The sequence below is a fragment of the Camellia sinensis genome, chromosome 11 (assembly GCF_055761805.1).
Source record: "Camellia sinensis isolate YWXY chromosome 11, ASM5576180v1, whole genome shotgun sequence".
Classification (NCBI taxonomy): domain Eukaryota; kingdom Viridiplantae; phylum Streptophyta; class Magnoliopsida; order Ericales; family Theaceae; genus Camellia; species Camellia sinensis.
In genome coordinates, this window is record NC_138971.1 from 177,063,785 (window position 1) to 177,088,727 (window position 24,943).

Genomic DNA, 24,943 nt, shown 5'->3' on the forward strand with positions numbered 1-24,943 from the left:
TTAACTGTGTTGGGAAGAACAAGTTCAAATTTTGCACAATTACAAGAGCTGTGTTGGGAAGAACTGTAGATCGACAACTTTAGTGGCTCATAGAAAGTTTATTAACAAACTCAGATTTCTTTTCAATATAGATTCCATCGAAATTAGATTCAAATAAAAAAAAAAAATTACTCCAACTGCCATAAACGCATGACTCCAAATTCTATAATTTCAAAATTGTATAATTGTATATTAGATTAAAGAAAATTTAAAATTTTGGAAGTTTCAATGTATAATTTTAAAGTCCAGCGAGTTAGGCTCATTTTGGCAACAAGCTAAAAAAAATTAGCCTTCTTGACTTTTTAACTTTTTTAAATAAAAAAAAATTAAAAAAATTAACTTTTTACTAACTTCTCTCAAAACATTCCTTAAAAGGATATTCCTTAAAACGATATATAATGATCAAACCTACTGCACACACTATTCTACCGAAAAGGCTATCACGCACTCACATCAACTGGCCCGGCCACCCCATAATGTGTTATATTTTTTTTTCCCCCCAAAAAATAGCCCCCAACTTTTCTTTTCATTTCTTTTCTTGTAAATAACAAATATATATATATATATATTTAATTCTTTAATATTTATTTTTTTTTAACAAAAAAATCAGTAGAAGATTATTAACAACATCTAGAACCCCAAAATGCAGAATCATTGCATGACCTCGGCCCAATATGGTTTACTGTCCTTGCCTTAGAAGGGAACCAATAATCACTGACCATACAAGTACTGCATTGAAACATAACATAAAAAAACCCCTCAAAGCAAAGATGCTCAGCTCCAAAATTGTGCCTTTTTAGCCCCAAATCCCATGAACACTATTCATATATCAATTATATAGAAAGCAATAACAGCTTAATTTAGTGTTTTTCGAAAGTTAAGTGACAGAGACTTTGTATATTTGAGCAATTCCAGAAAATTCAGCTTCTACAAAGATATCATGTTACCAAGTGAAAATTGCTTAATAAGAAGAAAAATAATACACCCTTTACAGTATCAACATCTGTACAGGGATAATCTCATTACATGGAAAACGCCACAGTGATCAAAACATTGTAACTAGAGTTTTAAATGTAATTTGCATTGTTTGAGCGGACCTTGACTCACTGATCCGCATTGATTCCAAAAATACGGACCTTGTGCATGTGTGGGAACTTGGCAACCACCAACACAAAAACTGCCAGTGTGTTGAAGAATAGCATAGGGTGTTGGTAGTCAGTCGTGTGTGAGGCTATCAAGTACCTGCCAAATGAAACACAAGATGACCATAAATTGATTATTAATAAGGTGAAATTTCCTGAATTCTGTAGTGGCTAATAAGAAAAAGGACAAATCTCAAGTGAGAAAGCAGAGAGTCACCTATAAATGCAGATAATTATGCACAGAATCTTGACAAAACAGAAGTAACTAGTAAAATAACAATAAAGATACAGGCAAAATCTTGACAACCAAGTCCTGGTAGAGGGTGATCCTTGCCAGGTTAGTCAAACAGAGAGATGTAGCGAATGAGTATGTTCACATGCTTCTCAGAAAATTCAAACCCATCACAACCTTGTACAATGTAAACTTTCCCTTCAAATTGACTGAGACAAAAAGTTTCCTTGAATCACCAATGGGCAACAATTACAATGTCCTTTGAAGAGCTGTTTTGTTTAACAAATACAGATTCATCCTCCCCCAGTGGTAAGACATCCTCTTTTGAGGGATTCTAGGGGGGGACCAGGGTTTGGTAGGAAAATACAGTGCTTGTCTCTTGGGTTAATGGTAGCACCACACACACACACATAACAAATGAAAATTCATATAGAGCATCCCGACTTTTTCCTCTTCTCTCTCCAATTCATTAGCATTTTTTTATTTTTGTGTGATCAGCAACCAATTTCACTAGCATTCATCATATAAAAAAATATATATATGGAAATTTTTACTACTTCAGCCAATATAAAATAATAAGACACATGTAACTCAACATACTTGACTCATGAAGACTAGTGTACTTGCATCATATTCAGATCTGGACAAGATATTTTACTAGGTCTCTTTCATGATGCCTCATAAGTTGCAACAATAATAGACTTCCAATTTGCAAATTTCAGTTTTCGGGTTTGGAAATTATTGCCACTAGTAGCACAACTGAAAGTGCACGTTTAACTTGAAATCATAGTTTGTGGGTTTACTTATGTGCATTTGTTTGCATTCCCTTATGGGTTAAAAAAAAATTAGATGACATCATCAAAATAGAGGATAATATACAGAAGAACATATATTCCATGCATCTTGTAGGTTGAAAAAATTCTCAAGAAGTAACCAATTAAAGATAGAAGAAACTTCAAAACTCTCTAGGTTACTACCATATTCATAGGACGTAGCTATAACTTTGATGTCTACCATTTACCTACCATGACCCTGAAGATAAGATACTAACTTAACTTGTACTTATGAAGCATGGATACTCTGAAAAATATTGTCGTACTCATATTGGATACTTATCGGGTACTGATACTCATACCAATAGGGCTGCATGCATATCGGTTACTCGAAATATGTACCGGATATTTTTTATACATTCTTTGGCAGTTAGGTACTCCATGGTTACTTCATGGGTATATCAGGAGTACACCAAACTATGGGACATTGGTAGGGATTCGTTTAATTCATTAGAGAGTTCTTATTTACTTGAAATTGCAAATCCTTTACTTGACATGCTAAAGATGAAAGATGAATTATTCAAGATGAAGTTGATGAAAGTAAAAACTAAATTTTCAAGTTTTTAAATTTTGCTAACTTGCTTTTGGAATGAAACTTTATTTGTAATTTCTCCTATTTAATGGCATTAAAATAGCTTATAGACTTTACTTTGGTATTGGTATTATTAAACTATGATTTCTCTTTTGGTTTTATAATTTCTCTTTTTAGTTTTGGTAATAAACTTTGATTTGTAGATTGAATCTCAAACTATAAATTATAAAAAATAAAAAATTTATTAACGTACCCCGACTATACCCGTATCCTATTTTTTTTAGGTCTTGCCGTATCGGCGTACCCGTACCAGTATCCATACCGTACCCGCACCCGTGCTTCATAGACTTACACTCACTCAATAAGCTATTAAAATTATTAATCAGGCTTATCCATCCTTTCCAACTATATACAGAATAAACAACCAAATTTTGATTAAATCAATCAGCTGATTTCACAATTTGCCAAATAACTAGAAAACTTAAACACAAGACCTTTCACCACTTGCACAACCGAGCAGCAGTCCATCAATAAAAAAATTTATGTTTGTTGTTAAGGCTAAAGCATATCCATCTGATACATGAGTACTAGGCCAAATGATCATTTATGCAAAACATAGGAACCGTATTCTCTCATTTTCCGTTAAAACAATAGATGATGAATTTTTTTTTCTTTTTTTTTGGGGGGGGATAAATAACAAGACAACATAATATATACATATGCATATAGTAATTAAAACAACTACAAATTGAAACATATGAATGAGTAAAATGGCCATGTAATATGAAGGTAAAGAAAATGTTGCAAGTATAATACTAAAAGAAATTTCAAAGAAAAACAACAAAAAAGTTATAATTAAAAGATTAAAAGAATATGAAATTTGGTCACTAGTTCATCATTTCAAATTTCCTCATAAAGACTAATAGTCCCAGAAAGTCAAATCATTAAATACATAGCATTGCAATGCACAGAATGACCTTAGCAGTTCATCAACAATATAATTAGCCAATGTCATATACTTCTGAGAAACAGTAGTTACAAAAATTGTAAGAAAAATACCAAACAAAGTACTCAGGTTCGAAATAATATATTGCCCAAAATAGGGAACTCAGGGCCAGTAATGTTATAGATTTCTCAAAAGGATATTGAGAAAATCATTCCCTTGTAATCTTGACACTTGAGACAATCCTAATCTGTTGTGAGAATATAAACATGTATTTATACAGTAAAAATAAAGAAAAAGAAAGAACAGAGTTGTGTAAAATCCAACATTTTCTTTTTGGGAATATTCTTCAAGTAAATTTGAATTTAAAGGGTTTCAAATATCCAGCGTATGTTACACGACTACAAGAAAGTTTATTCAAACAAAACCGCCAAAAAGGGGCATCAATAAAGTGAAAAGAACTTTATAAACAACCTTACACCTCATGAAGGTACAATCCCACACTACTCCCATTGTGCATACTTTTGAGGCATTTTTCATGAGCCTCACCTGAAAGTAAGACTCATGAAATAAGTGTTGCCTGATCAAACCATCCAAACTCAGAAGTCTTCATGCAACATATCAAAACTTAGAAAGAAACAAAACGAACAGTAACCAGGCAAATCATATGGCAAGAAACAGGGTGTAATATGCATTGTAGGCACAATTGGAATTTGGCAGCCACACTGAGATATATGTGACCCAATAATTTTGTGATTGGTAAATTTTTACTTGCCAATCAAATGAAGATTACTACAACTAACATGTAAGTTTTGAATTGAAAGAACTTCCATCAAAAAGATTATTTTGTGTATTTAGTTTCAAGGCACCTACCTCTAGTGTTTCGAAAAGTGAGCAAGAGGCGCCACATCGACGCCTAGGTTTGGTGAAAAATGGATAAAGGTTTCTGCGTTTTTTTGAACAAGTGCGGATAAAGAAGCTAGTCCAAGATTATAGGTTTAGGGTAGTCACATAAATTATAAGAACATTAACTGGAAAGACTATGGAATTAATAGAGGTCATGATTAGAGCGAGAGTTAGTATAACTTGCGTACAAAAAACCAAGTGGACGGGTGAGAAAGCTCAGGAAATAGAGGATACCGGTTTTAAGCTATATTATAATAGTAAGGATAGACACAGGAATGGGGTAGAAATAATAGTTGCCAAAGGTCTTGTAGAAAATGTAATTGCGGTCATTAGGAAAGGTGATAGGATTATGTTAGTTAAACTAGTTATTGGAGAAAATATAGTGAACGTTATTAGTGCATACACCCCCCCAAGTAGGATTAAATGATCAGACTAAGAGAGTTTTTTGAGACCAAATGGATGAGGTATTACAAGAGATACCCGTAGGCAAGGTTTTAAAAAGCGGCCACAATCGTTACGTAACGATTGTGGTGGTTACCGCCATCCGTTACGGCCGCTATAGTGGTGTGACGGAAATTTATATGTGTAACGGCTGTTTTGGTGTTACACAACGGCCATAGCAGTACCGTAACGGTTCGTTAGACACAGTTACATCTTTTTACAATATTTTGAATAGCTTCATTTTTTCACAACAAAAAAAAAAAAACAAAAGCTTACAAAAAAAAAGAACAAATACTCAAGTGATTCAAACCCAAAGAAAAAGTCTTATATGAATTTTTTATTTTTAAATTTTTTTTTTAATTTATGGCACAATTTTTATTTTATAATCCTTTAATTTAATAATTGTGAATATATTTTATTTAGTTAACTCAGGTATTGATAAAAAATAATTTGTGAATATTTAAAATCAATTATTCTTAAAATTATTAACTATTGAAATAAAATATAAAAAACTCCTTTTATTTTGATTTGAAAATATGAAACATATTGGATCATACTTAAAAATTAATAAAAATTGTTCAAAATTTATTTTAAATCCCAATAAATATGATTATGAAAATATATATACATATATATACGTACCAATAAGTTTTCTTCAAATTGTGTGAAAAATTTTAAAAAAAAATCACAGTTCTGTTTATCGCAATTGTTATGCTACAGCCTTTACACCCCACAACTACTACCGCGTCACCGTAACCGTACCGCAACTGCTTTTCAAAATCTTTCCCATAAGAGAGAATCTAGTTATAGGTGATGATTTCAATGGCCATGTAAGAGTAGATAAACTAGGTTATAAGAAGGTGCATTTTGGGTATGGTTTTGGTGATAGAAATGAGGCTAGAGAGAGTATTTTAGATTTTGCACTGGCTTCTGACTTAGTGTTGACCAAGCAGTAATAAAGACGAGAAAAAAGAACTTTAAAAAGTGGCAGAATGATAGAATCGAGGAAAATTTTAAGCGCTACAGATTGGCCAATAAAGAGGTCAAAAAAGTAGTAAGGGAGACTAAATTGAAAGCCTATGATGACCTATATACTAGACTAGATAATAAGGAGAGAAAGAAGATAATATACAAACTTGCTAAGATAAGAGTGAGGAAAACAAAAGATTTTAATTAGGTTGGGTGTATCATGGGTGAGGACTCTAAGGTGTTGGTCTATGAAGCACGGACGGACTCCTCTCTAAAGGCTATGTTTCAATGTCGAACATGGACACGCAGTGGACATGTGTCCAACACGTCCCAGAAGGTGTCCATTTTTTTTAATTTTTTTTGCAGCCGGACAGGCTATGGACACGTTATGGGCACATTTCGGACATCGCGGGGCCAAAAACATTATTTCTGAAACTTCAATTGGGGGTCAATTTGTAAAAAAATAAAAATTGAAGCAAATAAACCAAGCCCTAACCCAGATGTCAAACAGAAAGAGGAGTAGAGGTTGAGAGAAGACTGCTCGCTACTCATTGCTCTTGCAAAGGTATGTTCTTCGATCATCTTCTTTTTCTTTCGATCTTCTTCTTCTTCTTCTTCTTCTTTTGCGTTTTGATCTCTCTCTCTCTCTCTCTCTCTCTCTCTCTCAGTCGCTCTCTGTCTCTCAGTCGCTCTCTCTTTCTTCTTCTTTCAATCTTTTTCTTCGTTCAACTACTCTCTCTCTCTCTCTCTCTCTCTCAGTCGCACTCTCTATTAGTCGCACTCTCTATTTCTCCCTCTATCGCGCGCTCTCTCTCTCTCTCAGTCTCTCACGCCTTGTTTGGTTTGTTTTTGAGAAACAAATTTTGGATAAAATTTTCTAAAATTTTGTTTGGTTTAGTGATTTTGGAAAAAAAAAAATTCCAAAATCACTTTCTCTCTCTTACACATCAATCAATCAATCACTTTTTCTCTTTCCTCTCTCCTTCTCAATCACTTTTTCTCTTACACATATCTACTCAAGTACAATAAAATATCAAATCATTCCAAACTCCCATACTCCAAAACTATTTCCAAAATATACAACCAAACAAATCAAAAAAATTTCTAAACTCTTTTCTCAAATTTTTTTTTAAAAATTTATCTCCCAAAACCAAACCAAACACACCCTCAGTTTGTCTTCATTTTTTTTTTCTTCTTTTTATGCTAAATGGCTCTCTCTGCGATTTTTATTTTTTATATATATTTTTTTTTTATTTTGACTTTTTTGTCTCTATCTGTTATTTATTTATATTCTTTTTTTTTTTTGGCTGATTACTTTATAAGAACAAATTAGTTTTTGTTAATTTTAATGATATATTTTTATTAATTTTATTATAGGAACAAATTTTTATTAATAGTATTATTTTGTATTTTTTATTACCTTTTAATGATTTTTTTTAATAATTTTATGACATGTAATAAATAAATTTAATTATACATATTAAACGTGTCCCCCGCATGTCGTGACTCCCATTTTTTGAAAATTTGTGTCCGCATATCCGTGTCACGTCACGTGTCTGTGTCTGTACTTCATAAGTGTTGGTAAAGGATGAAGAGATTAAGGAGAGGTGGAAAAATTATTTTGAGAAGTTGTTAAATGAGGAACATGGATATAGGTCAAAAGGGGAGGAAGTTGGCAATAATAAGGAAAATTAGGACTATAGTCGTAGGATTAAGGATTTTGAAGTGGAGTTTGCACTTAAGAAGATAAAATTGAATAAAGCTTTAGGACCCGATGATATACCTATTGAAGCGTGGAAATGTTTGGGTAAGAAGGGAGTTGTTTGGTTGACTAGGTTATTTAATAGGATTTTATTAACTAGGAAAATACCAGAAAAGTGGAGAAAGAATATTTTAGTATCAATATATAAGAATAAATGAGATATCTAGAATTATAACAAGTATAAAGGAATCAAGTTAATGTGTCACACAATAAAAGTGTGGGAGAGAGCGATGGAACGTCATTGCGAGATATAACAGAGGTGTCAGAGAATCAATTTGAGTTTATTCCTGGTAGGTCAACTATAGAAGCGATCTATCTTTTGAGGAGAGTAACAAAAAAGTATACAAAAAAGATAAGAGGCATTCATATGATTTTTATTGATCTTGAAAAAGTATATGATAGAGTAGTTCAGGATATAATCTAGTGGGTGTTAGAGAAGAAAATGGTGACAAAAGGTTATATTGATGTTATTAAGAATATGTATGAAGGTGTGGTGACCACTACTAAATCGCCTGCTAGAGAGACAAATGAATTTCCAATTACTGTAGGGTTACACCAAAGATCTAGGAAGCACGGATACGGATACGGATACGGGATACGGATACGGATACGATACGGCGATACGACAAAATTTGAAAAACTAGGATACGGGTACGGCGGGGATACGTTCGTAAAAAATATTATTTTAACAATTTTTAGTAATGCAGTACGCATAAAAATAAAACTTAAAGCAAAAGACAACTTGATAAAAAAGAAAGATTCCTACAAAACTAAGAGTCTTCAAGGTCAATAGCTTCAACTTGTTCCCCTTCATCAGTGAATATCACAAGACCTTAGCTAAAGCCAAAGCCAAAGCCAAAGCCAAAAAACCATTCTTAAATAAAAATTTCAACAAATATACTTTTTTAAGTCATCAATGATAGCCTAGGAAGCACGGATACGAATATGGTGATATGGGGATGTGGTTATGGCGATATGTCAAAATTTGAAAAAGTATGATACGGGTACAGCGGGGATACATTCATAATTTTTTTTTTTTATTTTATGATTTTAATAATGTAATATGCATGAAAATAAAATTTAAAGTAAATTAATAAATAAAGAGAGGAATTCCTATTAATCTAAAAGTGCTCAAACATTCATAAAACATCCAAAACTAAAAGCAAAAGCAAAAGCAAATGCAAATGCAGATGCAAATTAAACATCATCCTTACATGCCAACACCAAAAAAAGAATGAGAGCAGAGAGAAGAAACGTGAGAGAGTGAGAAAGCGAGAGAGAAGTGAGAGAGACAGCAAGGATACATCAATTTGACAAATTCTATTACTATAGCTCTCACTATATTCCTCTTATGAAAGAACTAAACAAAATATTATAAGTAATATATAACTTCGAGTATCCGATACTTCAAAATTAAGTATCCGATACTTCAAAATTAATAAAAAATTAATTAAGAAGTATCCGATATTTTTAAGAAGTATCCGATACGTATCCGCGAGTATCCGAGGAGTATCGGTATCCGATAAGTATCTGATACGGATACGTCACCCTTTTTAAAGTATCCGTGCTTCATAGCCAAAGATCAACCTTAAATTCTTACCTTTTCGCTTTAGTTATGGATGAGTTGATGCGCAATATTCAGGATGATGTGCCATGGTGCATGTTTTTTGCAGATGATATCATGTTAGTGGATGAGATTAGAGAAGGAGTTAATACTAAGTTGAAAATTTGAAAAAAAGGACTTGAATCTAAAGGATTTAGGATAAGCAGAACTAAGACAGAGTATATGGAGTATAATTTTAGTAATAGTCACAATGGAAGCAAAGGAGAAGTAAAAATTAAAAATCAAAAACTACCTAAGAGTAAATATTTTCGTTATTTAGAATCGATTATCACAACGACTGGGGAGATTCGAGCAGATGTGGTCCACAGAATTAAGGCGGGGTGGTTTAAGTAGATGAGTGCGTTTGGAGTGCTATGCGATAAACGGGTACCCATTAGACTAAAAGAAAAGATATATAGAACGGCTATTAGACCAGCGATGTTGTATAGGACGGAATGTTAGGCAACTAAGAAACAACATGTAGATAAGATGAGTATTGATGAGATAAGGATGCTAACGTAGATGTGTAGCAAGACTAGAAAAGACAGTTATGAATGAGTATAATCGAGAATGGGTAGGAGTAGTACCGATAGATGATAAGTTGAGAGAGAATAGATTGAAATGATTTGGTCATATACAACGGACACCAACAGAGGCAGTAATGAAGAGATGTGATACACTAACGGTAGATGGTAATGTTAGGAAAAGAAGTATATCTAAATTAACGTGGACTAGTATAGTAAATAGAGATATGAATCTCCTTAATTTGACTAACGAAATGGCTTGGATAGAGTCGAGTGGAGAAGAATAATTCATGCAGCTGACTCCATTTGATGAGACATAAGGCTTAGTTTGATTTGATTTGGTTTGGTTTGGTTTAGTTTCAATGCCCATCTTAAAAGGCAGAAGAAGATTGTTTCACCATCCATCTAAGAAGCCAGGTAAAGATTGCTAAAACGTATGTCCATCTTCCCAACCAATATGAATTTACCAAAGGACTACTGCTAACAAAGATTTTGTCACCTATTTAATTTCAATATCCAACTTTAAAAGGCTTCTGGCATGGAAAATTACTTACAGGACCACAGGTACAACAGTGAGAAACTTTCTATTGCGAGTTAGCTGCTTCCCACTATCTATTTGCTCCCACCAAGTCAACCTATTGTAGATACCCTGGTCCTCAGCAAATGGTGTCCCCTTCTTCCAATGAAAGAATTGATACGTAACCTAAACGAAAACAGCTGTTAATGTTAGTGAAATATGAGAGCATAAGTGCACAGACACCCTTACAGAGTGCATTAATATAATCAAAATCATGAATGTTCACGGAGATATTTATAAAATAGTGCTGATTTAGAAATATAAGAAGTTTGTACTTGACGCCAATTGGTATCCATAGAGCATTGATTAGTTCATCACATAATTGCCAAAATATTCTGATCTAACCACATTTATAAATAGTTATTGTTTGTGCAGATCACTAATCCAAACATGTCCTACAACAGGCCTTCAAGTCAATTCTCTTGCTTAAACAAAAACTACATAGGAAGACTTTCGAACTCTAACATGAGCTGAACTCTTTTATTTTATCTTATTTCCTCTTTGGATAAGGGTAGATATATACGAGCATATATTCGAGTGCATGAGAGAAAAACAGAGAGATCGAATTCAACAATACCAAATTGCAAAACTGCTATCATCATATAAATAAATAAACATGATCAGTGAATTTCAATTCATCTCTTAACTAATTCTCCCCCAACCCTAACTGCAAATTACTTCATCTGTAGCACGAAATTCCTATTTCAGCTCACCTAAATCCATAATTGCCAATTTCAAAATCCAAGAAACACAATCCACCATTACCGAATACAGGGATAACTACATCAAACCTCGCGATCATACAAACAATGAATAACAACTAATAAATCAGATCAAGCAATCAAGTATCAATTAGCAAACAAAACATTCAAGCAAACCCTAGAGAGAGAGAGAGAGAGAGAGAGAGAGAGAGAAGGAGCTTACGAGAAAATGACAGAGATGGACGATGGTCCAGGCCATGCCAGGGGAGCAACCGAAGACGGAGTGGACGACGAGCCATGAGAAGAAGAGGATGAGTATGTAGGTCGTCCACACCCCAGGGTACGTGAACCATTCGGTGTTCCTGTTCAGATCCGTCGGTGGCACAGCTTTCACATACAAATTCGCCATTTTTCTATATGTGTGTGCGTGTGTGTCTCTCTCTCTCTCTCTCTATATATATATATATGTTATATGTACCTTCTCTCTCTTTTGATTTTTAATCTGTCGCTGGGTGTGGTGTGGTTGTTGCAGACAGATGGTGGTGTTGAATGTTGAATGTTACTACCGAAATGGCCAATGAAAGGGAACCAGATTTGATTTTTGGTAAATTGCAATTAGCACCATGAGGTTTATGAACATTATTTTTTGACTTCCTTGTGTTCTAAAAAGAAGTTGGAGAGTACTATTGAACCTGTCAGGGTTCATTATGAATCCTGTTTTGATAATTTAACCGTTCAATATGTAAAAATTGTTGAGTAGTATATGCTTATAAAACATTACATTGATCAAATATCAATAACTATATGATCAAATTAATTTTGTATAAAACAAATAGACGATGAAAAAATAAACGATTGACAGAAATATGATCGGATGAGATAGTTATCTATATCCGATCAACGTAATTTTTTACAGACATATAGTACTAGATGAATAATTCAGATTATCGAAATGAGACCCGTAATGAATCTCTATAGACCCAACAATACCTCTCCAATCCGATCACAAACTAAAAAAAAACCCAACCTTTTTAAAATTATGTATTCGCATCAAGTTTCAAATTGCATTATGCTTTTAACTCCTATGTTGATGTGCTGTTAAGTCAATTAAATGATTTTGATGAGGTCTGCGTTAAAAATTTTAAAATTCTAGTTTTAAACCTACTAAATAGTTAATCTTAAAAATAACAAAAGATATTAGAATGGCCACGTCAATATTAATACTAATTCATTGCGACTTGTATGAGAAACAAATAAAGAAAAATGTGGAAAGGAAAGAGAGATTAGAAGGTGGTGATCTAAGCCACATTTTTATGGCATATTTTATCTTTAAAAAATGTATAATTATTTTAAAATAGTTAACCAGTATTAATTGTTGACAAAATTCTAATTTTTATTAATTGAAGTTGTGGGTGTTGTTAATCTCAAGTTCTCAATGATGTGAGCCCTTGACAGTGGGGCTTGTGAGCTTATTGATCAGAAGAAGGACCTTTGGAGCCCTGAATAGAGCTCACAAATATGCTTTTGGATGGCCCACAGAGCCCGCGGTTGTTTTCCCACAAGGCTTTTTGATGTTTTTTTGTTTTTGTTTTTTTGGATTGGAAATGTTTCTACAAAAGTGAGTTGTATTTTTTTTTTAAATTCTCAAATAAATTTTAGAAACAAGAAGTTTTATGTGTTTTTTGACTTTAGATGTAGTCCAAGTGATCCTGAGAGAGTACTTAGAGTTCAAATTTATAAAGAAATATCAGTTTACGTTGTAATCTAACTATTAGCTTGTTAACATTTTAACTTGTACCAAACAAAAAACCAAAATAAAAAAAGATAAATGTTTTCTAGTCAAGTTTTAGCCAAAACCATATTATTGAATAGAAAATACTATACAAACAAATTTTTTTTACAAACTAATAAGTTATATATTAGTAAAATTTTGAAATTTAAAATTGTTGATGTAATGTGCTTATTTAATTTTGTATCCAAACAATCACTTATGTTTATCTAATTCTAGTTTATGTTTTGGGTTGGATTTTGTTAATTAGAGTTAATGTATATGGGGAAAATTTGTCCAGATGTTTTATTGGTACTTGGGTTGAAATAATTTCATATACAAAACTTGTAAGGGAAGCTAAAAAGGCAATAAAAAATCTATTCAAGGGGCTATTCAAGGCGTCTGGATCCTCTAGAGTGATCCTGTGAAGTGATCCTCTAGAGTGATTATTTATAGCGTGACACGTGTCCCATTAATAGAATTAATGGTTGGGATTCAGCCTCTCCAAAACGACGTCATTTTGGAGAGTAATTTGAAAAAAAAAATTTTAATAAAAAATTCCATATTTCAACTTCCTATACACGGAACAGATATAGAAAAAGAGAGAAGAAGAAGAAGAGAGAGACAACACTGCCTCCTAACGCCCCTCCACCGCCGTGGATCACAGTTTGAAGCTAAAAGAATGGTGGTGGTGCCTAGTTTCTCTACAGAGTTGTATCTATCTTTTGCAATCTCAGTGACTGGGCTTCTGTGTCTGTTTCTGGTGTTCTTGGAGTCTAGATAGAGCAATGGGTTCCCCCAAGACTCTTGTTTTCCATCCCCCATCACTGAAAGATTGCCATCACTGGCTCATTCTAACATATTATCAAGCATGAGAAGCAAAAAGTTCTCTTCTATTTGTTGCTGAACATTGGACTCTCTCTCTCTCTTTCTCTCTCTCTCTCTCTCTCTTTCTCTGTACAAATCAAGATGCATTAGAAACTAGTTCTTGAAGCAATTAAGATTGTACAATATGCTTGTAACATTTTGTAATACTAGTCTTCTCGCCGATTACATTTTAATTTTTTTATACAATTTATTAAACAGCTTGATAATGGTTTTTTTCTTACTCATCAATGAACAAATTAAGTGGATATAGGTTCTTGTGATAGTTGTTTATCACATCTGCCATTTGTAGATGCTGTCGTCCATGGCGATGAGCTTCCTGAGAGATCAAACCCATTAACCCAACACAGCAAAAAAACGAACAACAATGAAAAAATAGAAATTGACAAATTTATTCACCCAAAAAATAAAATAATTGAAAAATGAGATAGGATTGAAATTGAAATCCATGTACAATTAATGAAAATCAGCACTGATCTACAACTCTCTTCTACTGTTTCACCAGTAATCTATGCCATAGAAAACAAATCAAAGCAAAACTCTGTTAAATCTGACTCAAACAAACATTTTTTTGGATTCAAGAAAGAAAACCCAGATCAAATCTGAAGTGTAAACCTCTTTGAACATGAAAAATTTGGGAATGATTCTCTGTGAGGACAAACAAAAAACACCAAAGCCACAAAATCAAGATAAAAGTTGTAGCCAATATGAATCCGCGGCGTCTGGCAGGGCGGTGACGGCTTCCTTCTTCTTCCTTAGCTCTCTCTCCTCCTCTCCCTCTCGATTTGCAAACTCTGCAAAAAAAAAATTCTTTTTTTTTTTTTTTTTTTTTTTAGTCTGGCCACCAAAACAACGTCGTTTTGGAGAAACATCATCTCAACCATTAGTTCCATTAATGGGACACGTGTCATGCCATAAAGAATCACTCTAGAGGATCACTTCAGAGGATCACTCTAGAGGATCCGGACGCCTATTCAAGGGTGACCCCTCTTCTTCCCTGTTTTGCTCTTCTTCTTTACAATTTTTTGCAGGAAAAAATCAGAGCTGATTTTGTGTGTTTTAGATTGATTTCTTTGTAGTTTAAACATATACTTGCTTCCAAAACACCCAACATAAAGTGGTATCAGAGCCTAATTCGAAGTGGAAGCTTGGATTTGAAAAAGATGGCTAAAAATATTAGGTGTGTGAAGAAGAAAAGTGGGTTTTGCGTAAAATCTCCATGGCTAACTTAAGCAACCAAAGAATAGGTATCCAACAACCATCTATTCCCATTTTTGCTAGAGGGAAGTATGATTATTGGTGTGTGAGGATGAAGACCTTATTCCAGTCCCAAGGTTTATGGAACTTGGTACAAAATGGGTATAATGAACCTGATTCAACAACTATATTAACTTCAATACAAAAGCAGAAGCTAAAGGAAACTAAAAAAAAAGATGCTAAAGCACTCTTCTTCATCCAACAAGCACTCTCTGATGAGTTGTTTCCAAGAATCATTGAAGCTAAGAAATCAAAGAAAGTATAGGACATGTTACAACAAGAATTTCAAGGAGACATAAAGGTAACAATCATCAAACTCCAAACTCTTAGAAGGGAGTTAGAATATTTGAAGATGAAAGAATTTGAAACTTTAACTGATTATTTCTCTAAATTGATGAAGATTGTCAATCAAATGAAATCATATGGTGAAAGAGTTGAACAAAAGAGAATTGTTGAGAAAATTCTGGTTAGTTTACTAGAAAAATATAACACAATCGTGGGAATAATTGAAGAAACAAAAGGATATCTCTAAAATGAGTGTCCAAGAATTGATGGATTCCTTGAAAGCTCATGAACAAAGGTTGTCAAAACAATCAGAGAAGCCTCTGGAGAGTGCATTCCAATAAAAAGTTAATTTGAATTCTGAAAGTCATGGAGAATTATCAAATAATGAACAAATAAGAGGGGAATCATCAAGAGGTGGTAGACAAGGAAAATGAAGAGGTAGAGGAAGAAATTTATCAAGGGGAAGAGGTAGAAGCAACATTGATAGAAGTTCAAGTGTGACGACCCCATCACGTATAATAATTAACATTTAATTAATTAAAGAGATCTGAATTTTAATTGTTCATTATGCTGATTTAATTTGGGATTTATGAAAATTATGGAAATTGATTTGTATATTAATTTATTAAGGATTTAATTTGGAATTGGAAATTGAAAGCTTAGACGGCTCAATAGAGTGTAATTGGTAAATTAAATTATTTTAATTTCAAGTATCGGGTCATATGGGAGTTTAGTTTTATAAATAGAGATTTGATTAATTGGGTTCGAATTAGAATTAATTAAGTTATACGAATTGGGAATTAAGATTATTATGAATTAATTGGGTTCAATTTAATATTATTATGAATTAAATTTACTTATGAGGGTCCAATTTTGGATATGTAATTTATTGACGGAGATTTTAAGTTTGATCTAAAATCGAAGGCATTAATGATTTGAGGAACCAAAATTGATGATGGAAATAAGTTTAATTTGATATTTGGATACTTTTGGGAGTTTGATTAAAAATCTGATTCAGATTGATAAATTTAAATATAATTAATTGGGCTTTAATGGAAGTCAAATTAGATTAATTACATCATGTGGAATTTGTGATTAGTTAAGAGTAAATTAATTATGTGCTAATCAAGATTAAATAGGACTAAGTGAGGTTAGAATAAATTTGGAATGATTGGGTTTAATGAGATTAATTAAATCAAGTGTTGCTTGTAATTAGTTAAGACTAAGTGGGTTTAATTGAGTTAATACATAATTAGCCACTAAGCTAATTCTATTCATTTATTAATCAAAGAAAAGTGTAGATGAATCTAGAGAAGTGTGTGTGTGTGATATATGTGCTAGAGCTTCAGGGTCAAAAATATAGAGGAAGAAAGAGAGAAAGCCGAGAGAGAAAGAGAGAGAGAGTCCATGAATCTCAAGAAATTGAAGGGAGAAACTCAAGAACTCATCAAGGAACTCAAGAATTCGAGCTCTAGGTAAGCATTTCACCCTTAATTTTTGTAAAGAAGTCACCCATCACATAAATTCAAGAAAGAACTAGAATCAAATGCATGTAATTTGGAGAGATTGAAGAATTAATTATGAAGATGGTTAAGGTTAATAAACATGAAAATAATTGTATTGAGTTTGGGTTTGGGAACCTTGATATATATATATATATATATATATGAGATGTGTATTTGCATTCATCATGAGTTTTGAAAGTATTTGAGTCAATCAATTTCATATTTTAAAGAGAAGAAGGAAAAAGTTTTATAAACATCAAGTTCATAAAAATTTGGAGTTAATCTTAAAATTAGATAAGGTTGTGATTTTATTATGAAATTTGGAAATTGGTTTAATTTTGAGATTTCAATCCATGCATGTAATCTAATTTAAAAGTGTTATTCAATTTAAATATATTTTGAAACATTTATGATCATAAATTAAGTATTTGGTTAAATATGGAGTTAAGTTCAGATTCTAAGAAATTGATTTTGCTATAAAGAAAATGAATTAAATCTAAGTTTTGACAAATTAAGAAATGAATTATAATTTTACTTCGAGAATCAAGAATTGGTGTGATTTGATTTAAATTCCATAGATGCAATTATTTTTCTAAGAGATTTATAGCTTTAATGTCATGTTTTGAACATCAAGAGAAAAAGAATTTAAAATCTTTGTATGAATGAACAAATAATTCAAGTTTTGACAATTTTGTTGAGTTTTGGGAAATTGATTTCTAAAGGGTCATGTATTGGTATTTTCCAAAATATTTCATGTTTTCAAGCAAGACTCCAAGTCTTGGAACAGAGGTTGGAAGCTCAACTTCAGTTTTGGAATCTAGAAAAAATTTACAGACCACTCGAGTGACCACTTGGTTGCTCAAGCGAACCCACCTTTTGTTTGCTAGTTGCTCGAGCGACTAAATGTTGGCTCGAGCGTACTTTTGACTCGTCCAATATTTTTGCAGATAACACAGTTCACTTGAGTGACCAAGTGGTGGCTCAAGCGATCAGGCTATTTTAAGCATGTTTTGAAAAATCACACTTTGTTTATATTTTCATCACATCTCCTCCCAAAACATTCTAGACATAATTTATGACTCAACAAGTTTAATAAACTAACAATCAATATAAATTAGTTGGTTAAGGAATAAATCACTAATTTAGTAATAATTGATTAAGAAGTCAAGTAAGAAATCAGTCTATTTGGAAAATAGGGATTTGGTAATGAAAGAATATGTGAAATAAGAACCCGATTCATTTTATAAGAAAGAATACGCGTAGTAGAATTTCGGATTACTCAGACAGAAAAAGACAAGAGAAGTCAAGTTTGATCAAGGAAGTGATATTGTGTTTCAATGTGGTTAAAGCTATGTAAATAAAGTTTAAGTTTTTGTTTATTCTGTATTTAGGGCTAAGTTCCTTTTTGTCTAGTCTATATATTTGATGATGTGTATATATATGTATATAAAGTTTAAATTTTTTTTGTCCCATATATGTCTGCACAGCTCAATGGACATTGCTTATTTGTATTTTGCTTTTGTTAGCCCCTGTATTTTGTTTAATTTGTTCAAAAGCCTTTGGTAATCCTAGGATTACTGGCTGGTTACAACACTAAACCTACATGGGCGGGTTTAGGTTGTGACATCAAGAGTGGAAGAAAATACAAGAAAGTGCAGAATTTGTGAAAGGGGAAATCATCTAGACAAGGATTGTTGGTTCCGAGGGAAACCACAATGTTATAAATACAAGAATTTTGGCCACCCCCAAAAGGATTGCAAAGTCAAAAGCAATCAACAAGCTAATTTTTCAAAGGAGAAAAATAGAGAAAAAAACTTATTTTATGCTTGTCAAGCAGTCTAAGAACACAAAAATAATGTTTGGTACCTTGGTAGTGGGTGTAGCAACCATATGACAACTAATAAGTCTATTTTCTTGTACATGGACACTTCAATTTGCTCTCAAGTTAAAATGGGAAATGGAGTGTTAGTAAATACAAATGGAAAAGGAACCATAAGAGTTGAAACAAAAAAGGCGACTAAGTTTATTCATGATATGTTGCTTGTTCCAGACTTGGAGCAAAATCTGCTAAGTGTTAGACAACTTGTGGAACATGGATATGTAGTCCATTTTAAAGCAAACAATTGCACCATTCACGATAGAAATACAACGCAAGTAGTGGCAAAAATTCAAATAGAGAAAAATCGAAACTTCTTACTCACATTCAACTATGCTAGAAATGTTGCATTGAAAGCTCATATGAATGATGAGTCATGGTTGTGGCATAGAAGACTTGAGCATTTTAATTTTCATAATCTCAAAGTGCTTCACCAAAAGAATATGGTCCAAGGACTTCCAAGTGTTGAAGAAATACACGATGTTTGTGAGGGGTGTGCACTTGGGAAGCATCATCGACAAGCTTTTCCTAAAGGAGTTGCTTGGAGAGCCAAAGAAATGTTAGAGTTAGTTCATATGGATGTTTGTGGCCAATCAAAACGCCTTCCCATGCCCAAAACAAGTACTTTGTTCTTTTTATTGATGACTATACAAGGATGACATGAGTGTATTTCATGAAGGAAAGATGTAAAGTGTTCACTATTTTCAAGAGATTCAAGAGCATGGTGGAAAAACAAAGTGGACACTACATAAAGACTTTGAGAAGTGATAATGGCAAAGAATATAATTCTAAGGAGTTTGACAAATTTTATGAAAATGAAGGTGCAGAAAGGCAAATAACAATGGGTTATACTCCACAACAAAATGGAGTATCCAAAAGAAACAATCAAATGGTGATGGAAATAGCCAAATCTATAATGCATGAAAAATGGCTATCAAAGAAATTTTGGGCTAAAGCTATTTACATAAGAGTGTACTCGATAAATAGGTGTCTTACCAAAGCCGTTTGGAATGAAACTCCCATAAAAGCTTGGAATGTGAGAAAGCCATCAGTAAAACATCTCAAAGTATTTGGATGTGTTTGCTATAATCAAATTCCAAAGAAAAGAAGAAGCAAATTAGATGAAACAAGTGAGAAATGTATCTTTGTGGGATATAACAGCAAATCCAAGGGTTATCAATTGTATAGCTTGAAGAAAAATCAAATAATAATCAGTCGGGATGTGTTATTTGATGAGAATGCTTCATGGAATTAGGAATAAGGTAAAACTGACAAGCAATCTGTCATAGTTGATGAGAAGCAAGAAAATTCAACACATGAAGATGAAAATAATGAAGATTCACATCAATCCTCACCAAGTGCAGGTTCATCATCATCTTCCAGCTCTTCTCCAAGTTCAAGCTCAAATACTAATTCATCCTCACTTAGCTCAACTCCAAAAAAATGACGAGTTGTGACACCCCCACTTCTGGGCATCATATATTAATATAAATAATTCAACAAGGTTAAGTATTAAGTTCCGATATAACAGTTAAAGAAGTACGTTCCAAAGCTTAATCTTAATACAACCCCAAATGTTTGATTTCTTACACCAATCTCTAGACATTTTTACGTTAATACATAAAATTTCATCAAAATAGATAAGAGGGTGGGCAAGACAGGCCTTAATGGCCAGGCTAAGACGGTTCTAAGTGAACCATGGTTGAACTTCGACATCTTTGACAAAATCTTCCCCAGGATTTTCTCTTTCTTCTTCACCTAGCATTAAACGCTGTGAGCTGCAAAGCCCAATAAGATACAAGAAACCAAAAAAAAAAAAAAAAAAACTAGCCACTTCTTACAGTTTGAAAACTTATGCAATAAAAACACAGTGGAGTTAATTAACAATATTTAAAAATATACAATCATCACGAAAAAGATAATAGCGCAGTGAAAACAACACACACACACACACACACATATATATATAGGCATGATCCATCATGAATATATTCACAATGCAAATGTTAGGTTATCATAGAGTTCATAACGTAATCTCATTTAATTGTAAATTCGGTGAGCCTACGGTGACTTCCCGTGGAGTGCCGTCCTATCCAACCATTGACCTTAGCCAGGGACTATTCTGCACCTCATCTTGATCCCAAGGCACTGGATCTAAAGATGCTACATGCTAAGTTAAATGCTCAGGGCGTATCATTAGTGGTTCATCTCAATAGAACTGGCCTTCCAGAGGTACTCCCTCTATGTGAGACCCTCACTACCACCCTTATCCCAAAACCAAATCCGTGAGGTCAAAATACAATACGGGCCATGTCAAGGCTTCGCAAGCTAAATAATCACATTTCCTTAGAACCAGGGTGCACCCTGCACCAACAAAACATCGATATACCTTTTCCTTGTATTCATCCGCATGCGCATGGTCCAAAACCACCTATTTCATTTTTCCCATATTATGGTTATAATAACTCTTGATGAAAATACACATATCATGATTCCTTCCAACTGATCAAGCATATTTAAGTGCATGCAAGACAAAATATGTAAGCACGAGGCAATTCAAAAAGGTGTTAAGCCATCACTAACTTAATTCTAGATTTTGAACGATTTCCAGCAAATTGTCCCCTCAAATAAAAATATAGAAATGTTAGTAATTGATATTTAAGAATTTTGATTTTTGGTGGAGTTATAGATTATTATGTTGGGAACATTTTTGAAGAGGGCTCGAAGCTATTTGGCCACTGAAAGATGTCCAAATAAATTAAAAACAATAGGTAGCTCCAGATTTGTCGCGTTTTTGAAAAACAAACATATCTCACCCCATACTTTATGAAATTAGTTAAAACTTGTGGCATTGGAAAGATAACTTAAAAGCCTCACATTGCCAATTTTAATCACTCAAAATTTCATTCTATAGAAGAAACCGTGGCCATGTAAAGTAGGCCCTACTGCTGTTTTAGCAGTAAAGGTGAACATAAAGCATATTTTTGGCTATAAAATAGTGTCAAATAATTTTCGCAGAATTCTCACATATAAATAAGACCCTAAAATAATTCTAGTAGCTTCAGATTTTCAAAATAATAAATAAGGGATTTATTTCATGGTTTTGAAGAGAAAACAGATTCTGCACAGTGCAGTTTTTGTTCGAATGAGCAATGGGTTGTCTTCCTTAGTTCCCTACTTAGGCATGCTAGGCTACATTATTTATGGAGAGGTATTTTTCTTGCATTCAAGAAGTACTATAGGTTATGACAATAGAGCAAAGTGAATATAAAAATAATAACAAGAAATAAGAAAAGTGAGTTCATCTAAGGTATGCAAGAGAGATCTCTCTTATTGAGTTTGTTCTTGTTTCCTTCATGTGTTATAAGACATATCAAATTGTTTTGCATACATTTTTTTCCAAAACTTAAAGAAGTGGAGTATTTCTAAGTATCATACCTTAGTGAAACTTTGAAGACCTTTCAAATGATGAGTCACCTTTCTTCTTCATTCCTCTCTTTCTCTCATTTCCCTCTTTTCTTTCTCTCCCTCTCCACTCTCTAGCTCTAGCTGAAAATTGTCAGTGGGGAGTTAGGTGAGCTTGTGTTTCATATATAGACTAAAATGAGAGGGAGAGTTTGGAGAAAATATTTGGTAAAAGAATCCATGCATGTATGGCTATTGAGAGGTTGTCTACCCAACAAGCACATTTATGACAACCCATCTTTTCACTCAAAGGTAAGAAAAAGACTGGTTAAGTATGCTAAGAGGGCTGCACTTTTGAGATAAATCTTCATATAAGACAAAATCAATCATTCCCCATGAGAGTTGACTTAGCCAGCCTTCTATTTCCTTATTTTTTTATTTTTATTTTTATATACACACTCATGAATAAGACAATCAAGTGAGGAAAATATTCTAGATTGCTTTTAGAAGCTTCCTTAATCTAATTGCGAGGATTAGTGTTAATTAGGATTTAGTTTAATCAAGGTCTCTAAACAATGATTAATTTAAAGTGTGCCAAACTTCTATATCTTACGCATTAAATTAGAATAACTCTTCAAGAAAAAGATAATTTTTATTTAATAAATTTGTTACAAAATTCTCAAGCCTTACAGGAGTTGGAGTGATGTGTATGCTAAATGCAATTTTTGTGTAGCGGAACCTGAAAGTTTTGAAGAAGTAATTAAAGAGGAAGCTTGGAAGAAAGCAATGGAAGAAGAAATTGAAGTCATTGAAAAGAACAACACATGGGAATTGGTTAAAAGACCACAAGGCTAGGAAATCATTGGGGTGAAGTGGATTTATAAAATAAAGTTGAATTCGGATGGTTCATTCCAAAGAAACAAGGCAAGGCTGGTCGCAAAAGGGTACACACAACAACCTGGAATCGATTTTCAAGAAACATTTGCGCTGGTTGCACGACTTGACACCGTTCGAGCTCTCATTGCTTTAGTAGCCCAAAAAGGTTGGTCATTGTATCAACTTGATGTTAAATATGTGTTTTTAAATGGAAAATTAAAAGAGGAAGTATATGTTGAACAACCCCAAGGGTTTCTAATGAAAGGAGATGAAGACAAGATTTATAAATTGAAGAAAGCATTGTATGGACTAAAGCAAGCTCCAAGAGCATGGTATAGCCAAATTGAGTTCTATTTCATCAACATGGGTTTCAAGAAGAGCAAGAGTGAGCCAACCTTATATGTGAAAAATCAAGGTATGTCAATTCTTATTGTTGCCTTATATGTTGATGGTTTGTTATTTTTCGGTAACGATGAGATAATGATTGAAGAATTTAGAAATGACATGATAGGAAGATATAAAATGAGTGACATGAGTTTGTTGAATCATTTTCTTGGAATTGAAATCTATCAAGTAGAAGATAGAGTATTTATTTCTCAAAAGAAATATGCTGAAAATATTTTAATGAAATTTGGTATGAGTGGTTGTAAGCCCATGGCCACACAACTAGTTGTGAATAAAAAACTTACAAAGGAAGAGGAGAGAAAAAAGTCGATGGTTCATTGTATAGAAGTTTGGTTAGAAATTTGTTGTATCTTACAGCTACAAGGCCAGATATAACGTATACTGGAAGTTTGCTTTCTAGATTTATGAATAATCCCAACCAAAATCATATTGGTGTTGCAAAACGAGTTTTGAGATATATTCGAGGCACAACCAGTTATGGTATCAAGTATTGCAAAGATTCAATTGTGAAATTGTTTGGTTTTTGTGATAGTGATTGGGGTGGCTGCACTGATGATATGAAAAGCACCTCTGGGTATGCATTTTCCTTGGGTTCTGGAGTGTTTTGTTAGGCATCAAAGAAGCAACAAAGTGTGGCGCAATCATCTGCAGAAGCTGAATATGTTTAAGTGGGTTTGGCAACTTCCCAAGCAATTTGGTTGATAGCAGAATATGTTTGTGAAAAGCAAGAAGATGGTACATAAATTTTTTGTGACAACAAATTAGCAATTGCCATGGCTAAGAATCCTATTTTTCATAGTCGCACTCGTCATATTGGAATTAAACATCATTTTATTCGAGAAGCAATTGAAGAAGGCGAAGTGCAGCTTAAATTCTGAAGGACAGATGAACAAATTGCAGATATATTCACTAAGGCTCTTCCCAAAGAAAAATTCCAGGATTTCAGAGAGTTACTTGGAGTTATGGAGCAGCACATTAGGGGGGAGCAATGTTGATGTAATGTGCTTGTTTAATTTTGTATCCAAACAATCACTTGTGCTTATTTAATTCTAGCTATGTTTTGGGTTGGGTTTTGTTAATTAGAGTTAATGTATGTGGGGGAAATTTGTTTAGATGTTTTATTGGTACTTGGGTTGATATAATTTCATATACAAAGCTTGTAAGGGAAGCTAAAAAGGCAATAAAAAATCTGCTCAAGGGGCTGTTCAAGGTTGACCCCTTTTCTCCCCTGCTTTGCTCTTCTTCACAATTTTCTGCAGGAAAAAATAAAATCTGATTTTGTGTGTTCTAGATTGATTTGTTGGTAGTTTAAACACATCCTTGCTTCCAAAACACCCAACAAAAATGAAGTTCAGTAATGCATTTAAATGATGAATAATGTTAAACAAATAAACTTTCATAACAAATTGATGTGTCGCCTATGATATTGGTAGACTAGTACAATCTTGCATTCCACATCTTCATGCCACATATTATA

The 24,943-nt window shown here is 33.2% G+C and overlaps 1 protein-coding gene and 2 long non-coding RNA genes across 3 annotated transcripts; 1 reads left to right on the top strand and 2 right to left on the bottom strand.

Annotated features, from left to right (window-relative positions):
* Nucleotides 1–898: 898 nt before the first annotated feature.
* On the bottom strand, nt 899–11,837 carry LOC114263688 (uncharacterized). Its single transcript, XM_028204272.2, has 3 exons — nt 11,428–11,837; nt 10,481–10,629; nt 899–1,281 (listed from the first exon to the last, which is right to left on the bottom strand). Exons 1-3 carry the CDS (start codon nt 11,611–11,613, stop codon nt 1,143–1,145), a joined length of 474 nt encoding a protein of 157 aa, XP_028060073.1. The 5' UTR covers nt 11,614–11,837; the 3' UTR covers nt 899–1,142.
* LOC145803022 (uncharacterized) lies at nt 2,949–10,474 on the bottom strand. Its single transcript, XR_014345051.1, has 2 exons — nt 4,196–10,474; nt 2,949–3,971 (listed from the first exon to the last, which is right to left on the bottom strand). It is a non-coding gene; the product is annotated as an uncharacterized LOC145803022 (long non-coding RNA).
* Nucleotides 11,838–16,735: 4,898 nt separating the features above from the next.
* On the top strand, nt 16,736–24,691 carry LOC114263687 (uncharacterized). The gene is made up of 3 exons (XR_003629677.2): nt 16,736–16,874; nt 22,919–23,476; nt 23,999–24,691. It is a non-coding gene; the product is annotated as an uncharacterized LOC114263687 (long non-coding RNA).
* Nucleotides 24,692–24,943: the final 252 nt, after the last annotated feature.

Coding starts and splice junctions, on each gene's coding strand:
- LOC114263688 (XM_028204272.2), bottom strand. CDS start 11,613: ATGGCGAATTTGTATGTGAAAGCTGTGCCACCGACGGATCTGAACAGG. Junction 10,630..11,427: donor TCCATCTCTGTCATTTTCTC/GTAAGCTCCTTC, acceptor GTTTTCGTTTAG/GTTACGTATCAATTCTTTCA. Junction 1,282..10,480: donor ACTGTTGTACCTGTGGTCCT/GTAAGTAATTTT, acceptor TTCATTTGGCAG/GTACTTGATAGCCTCACACA.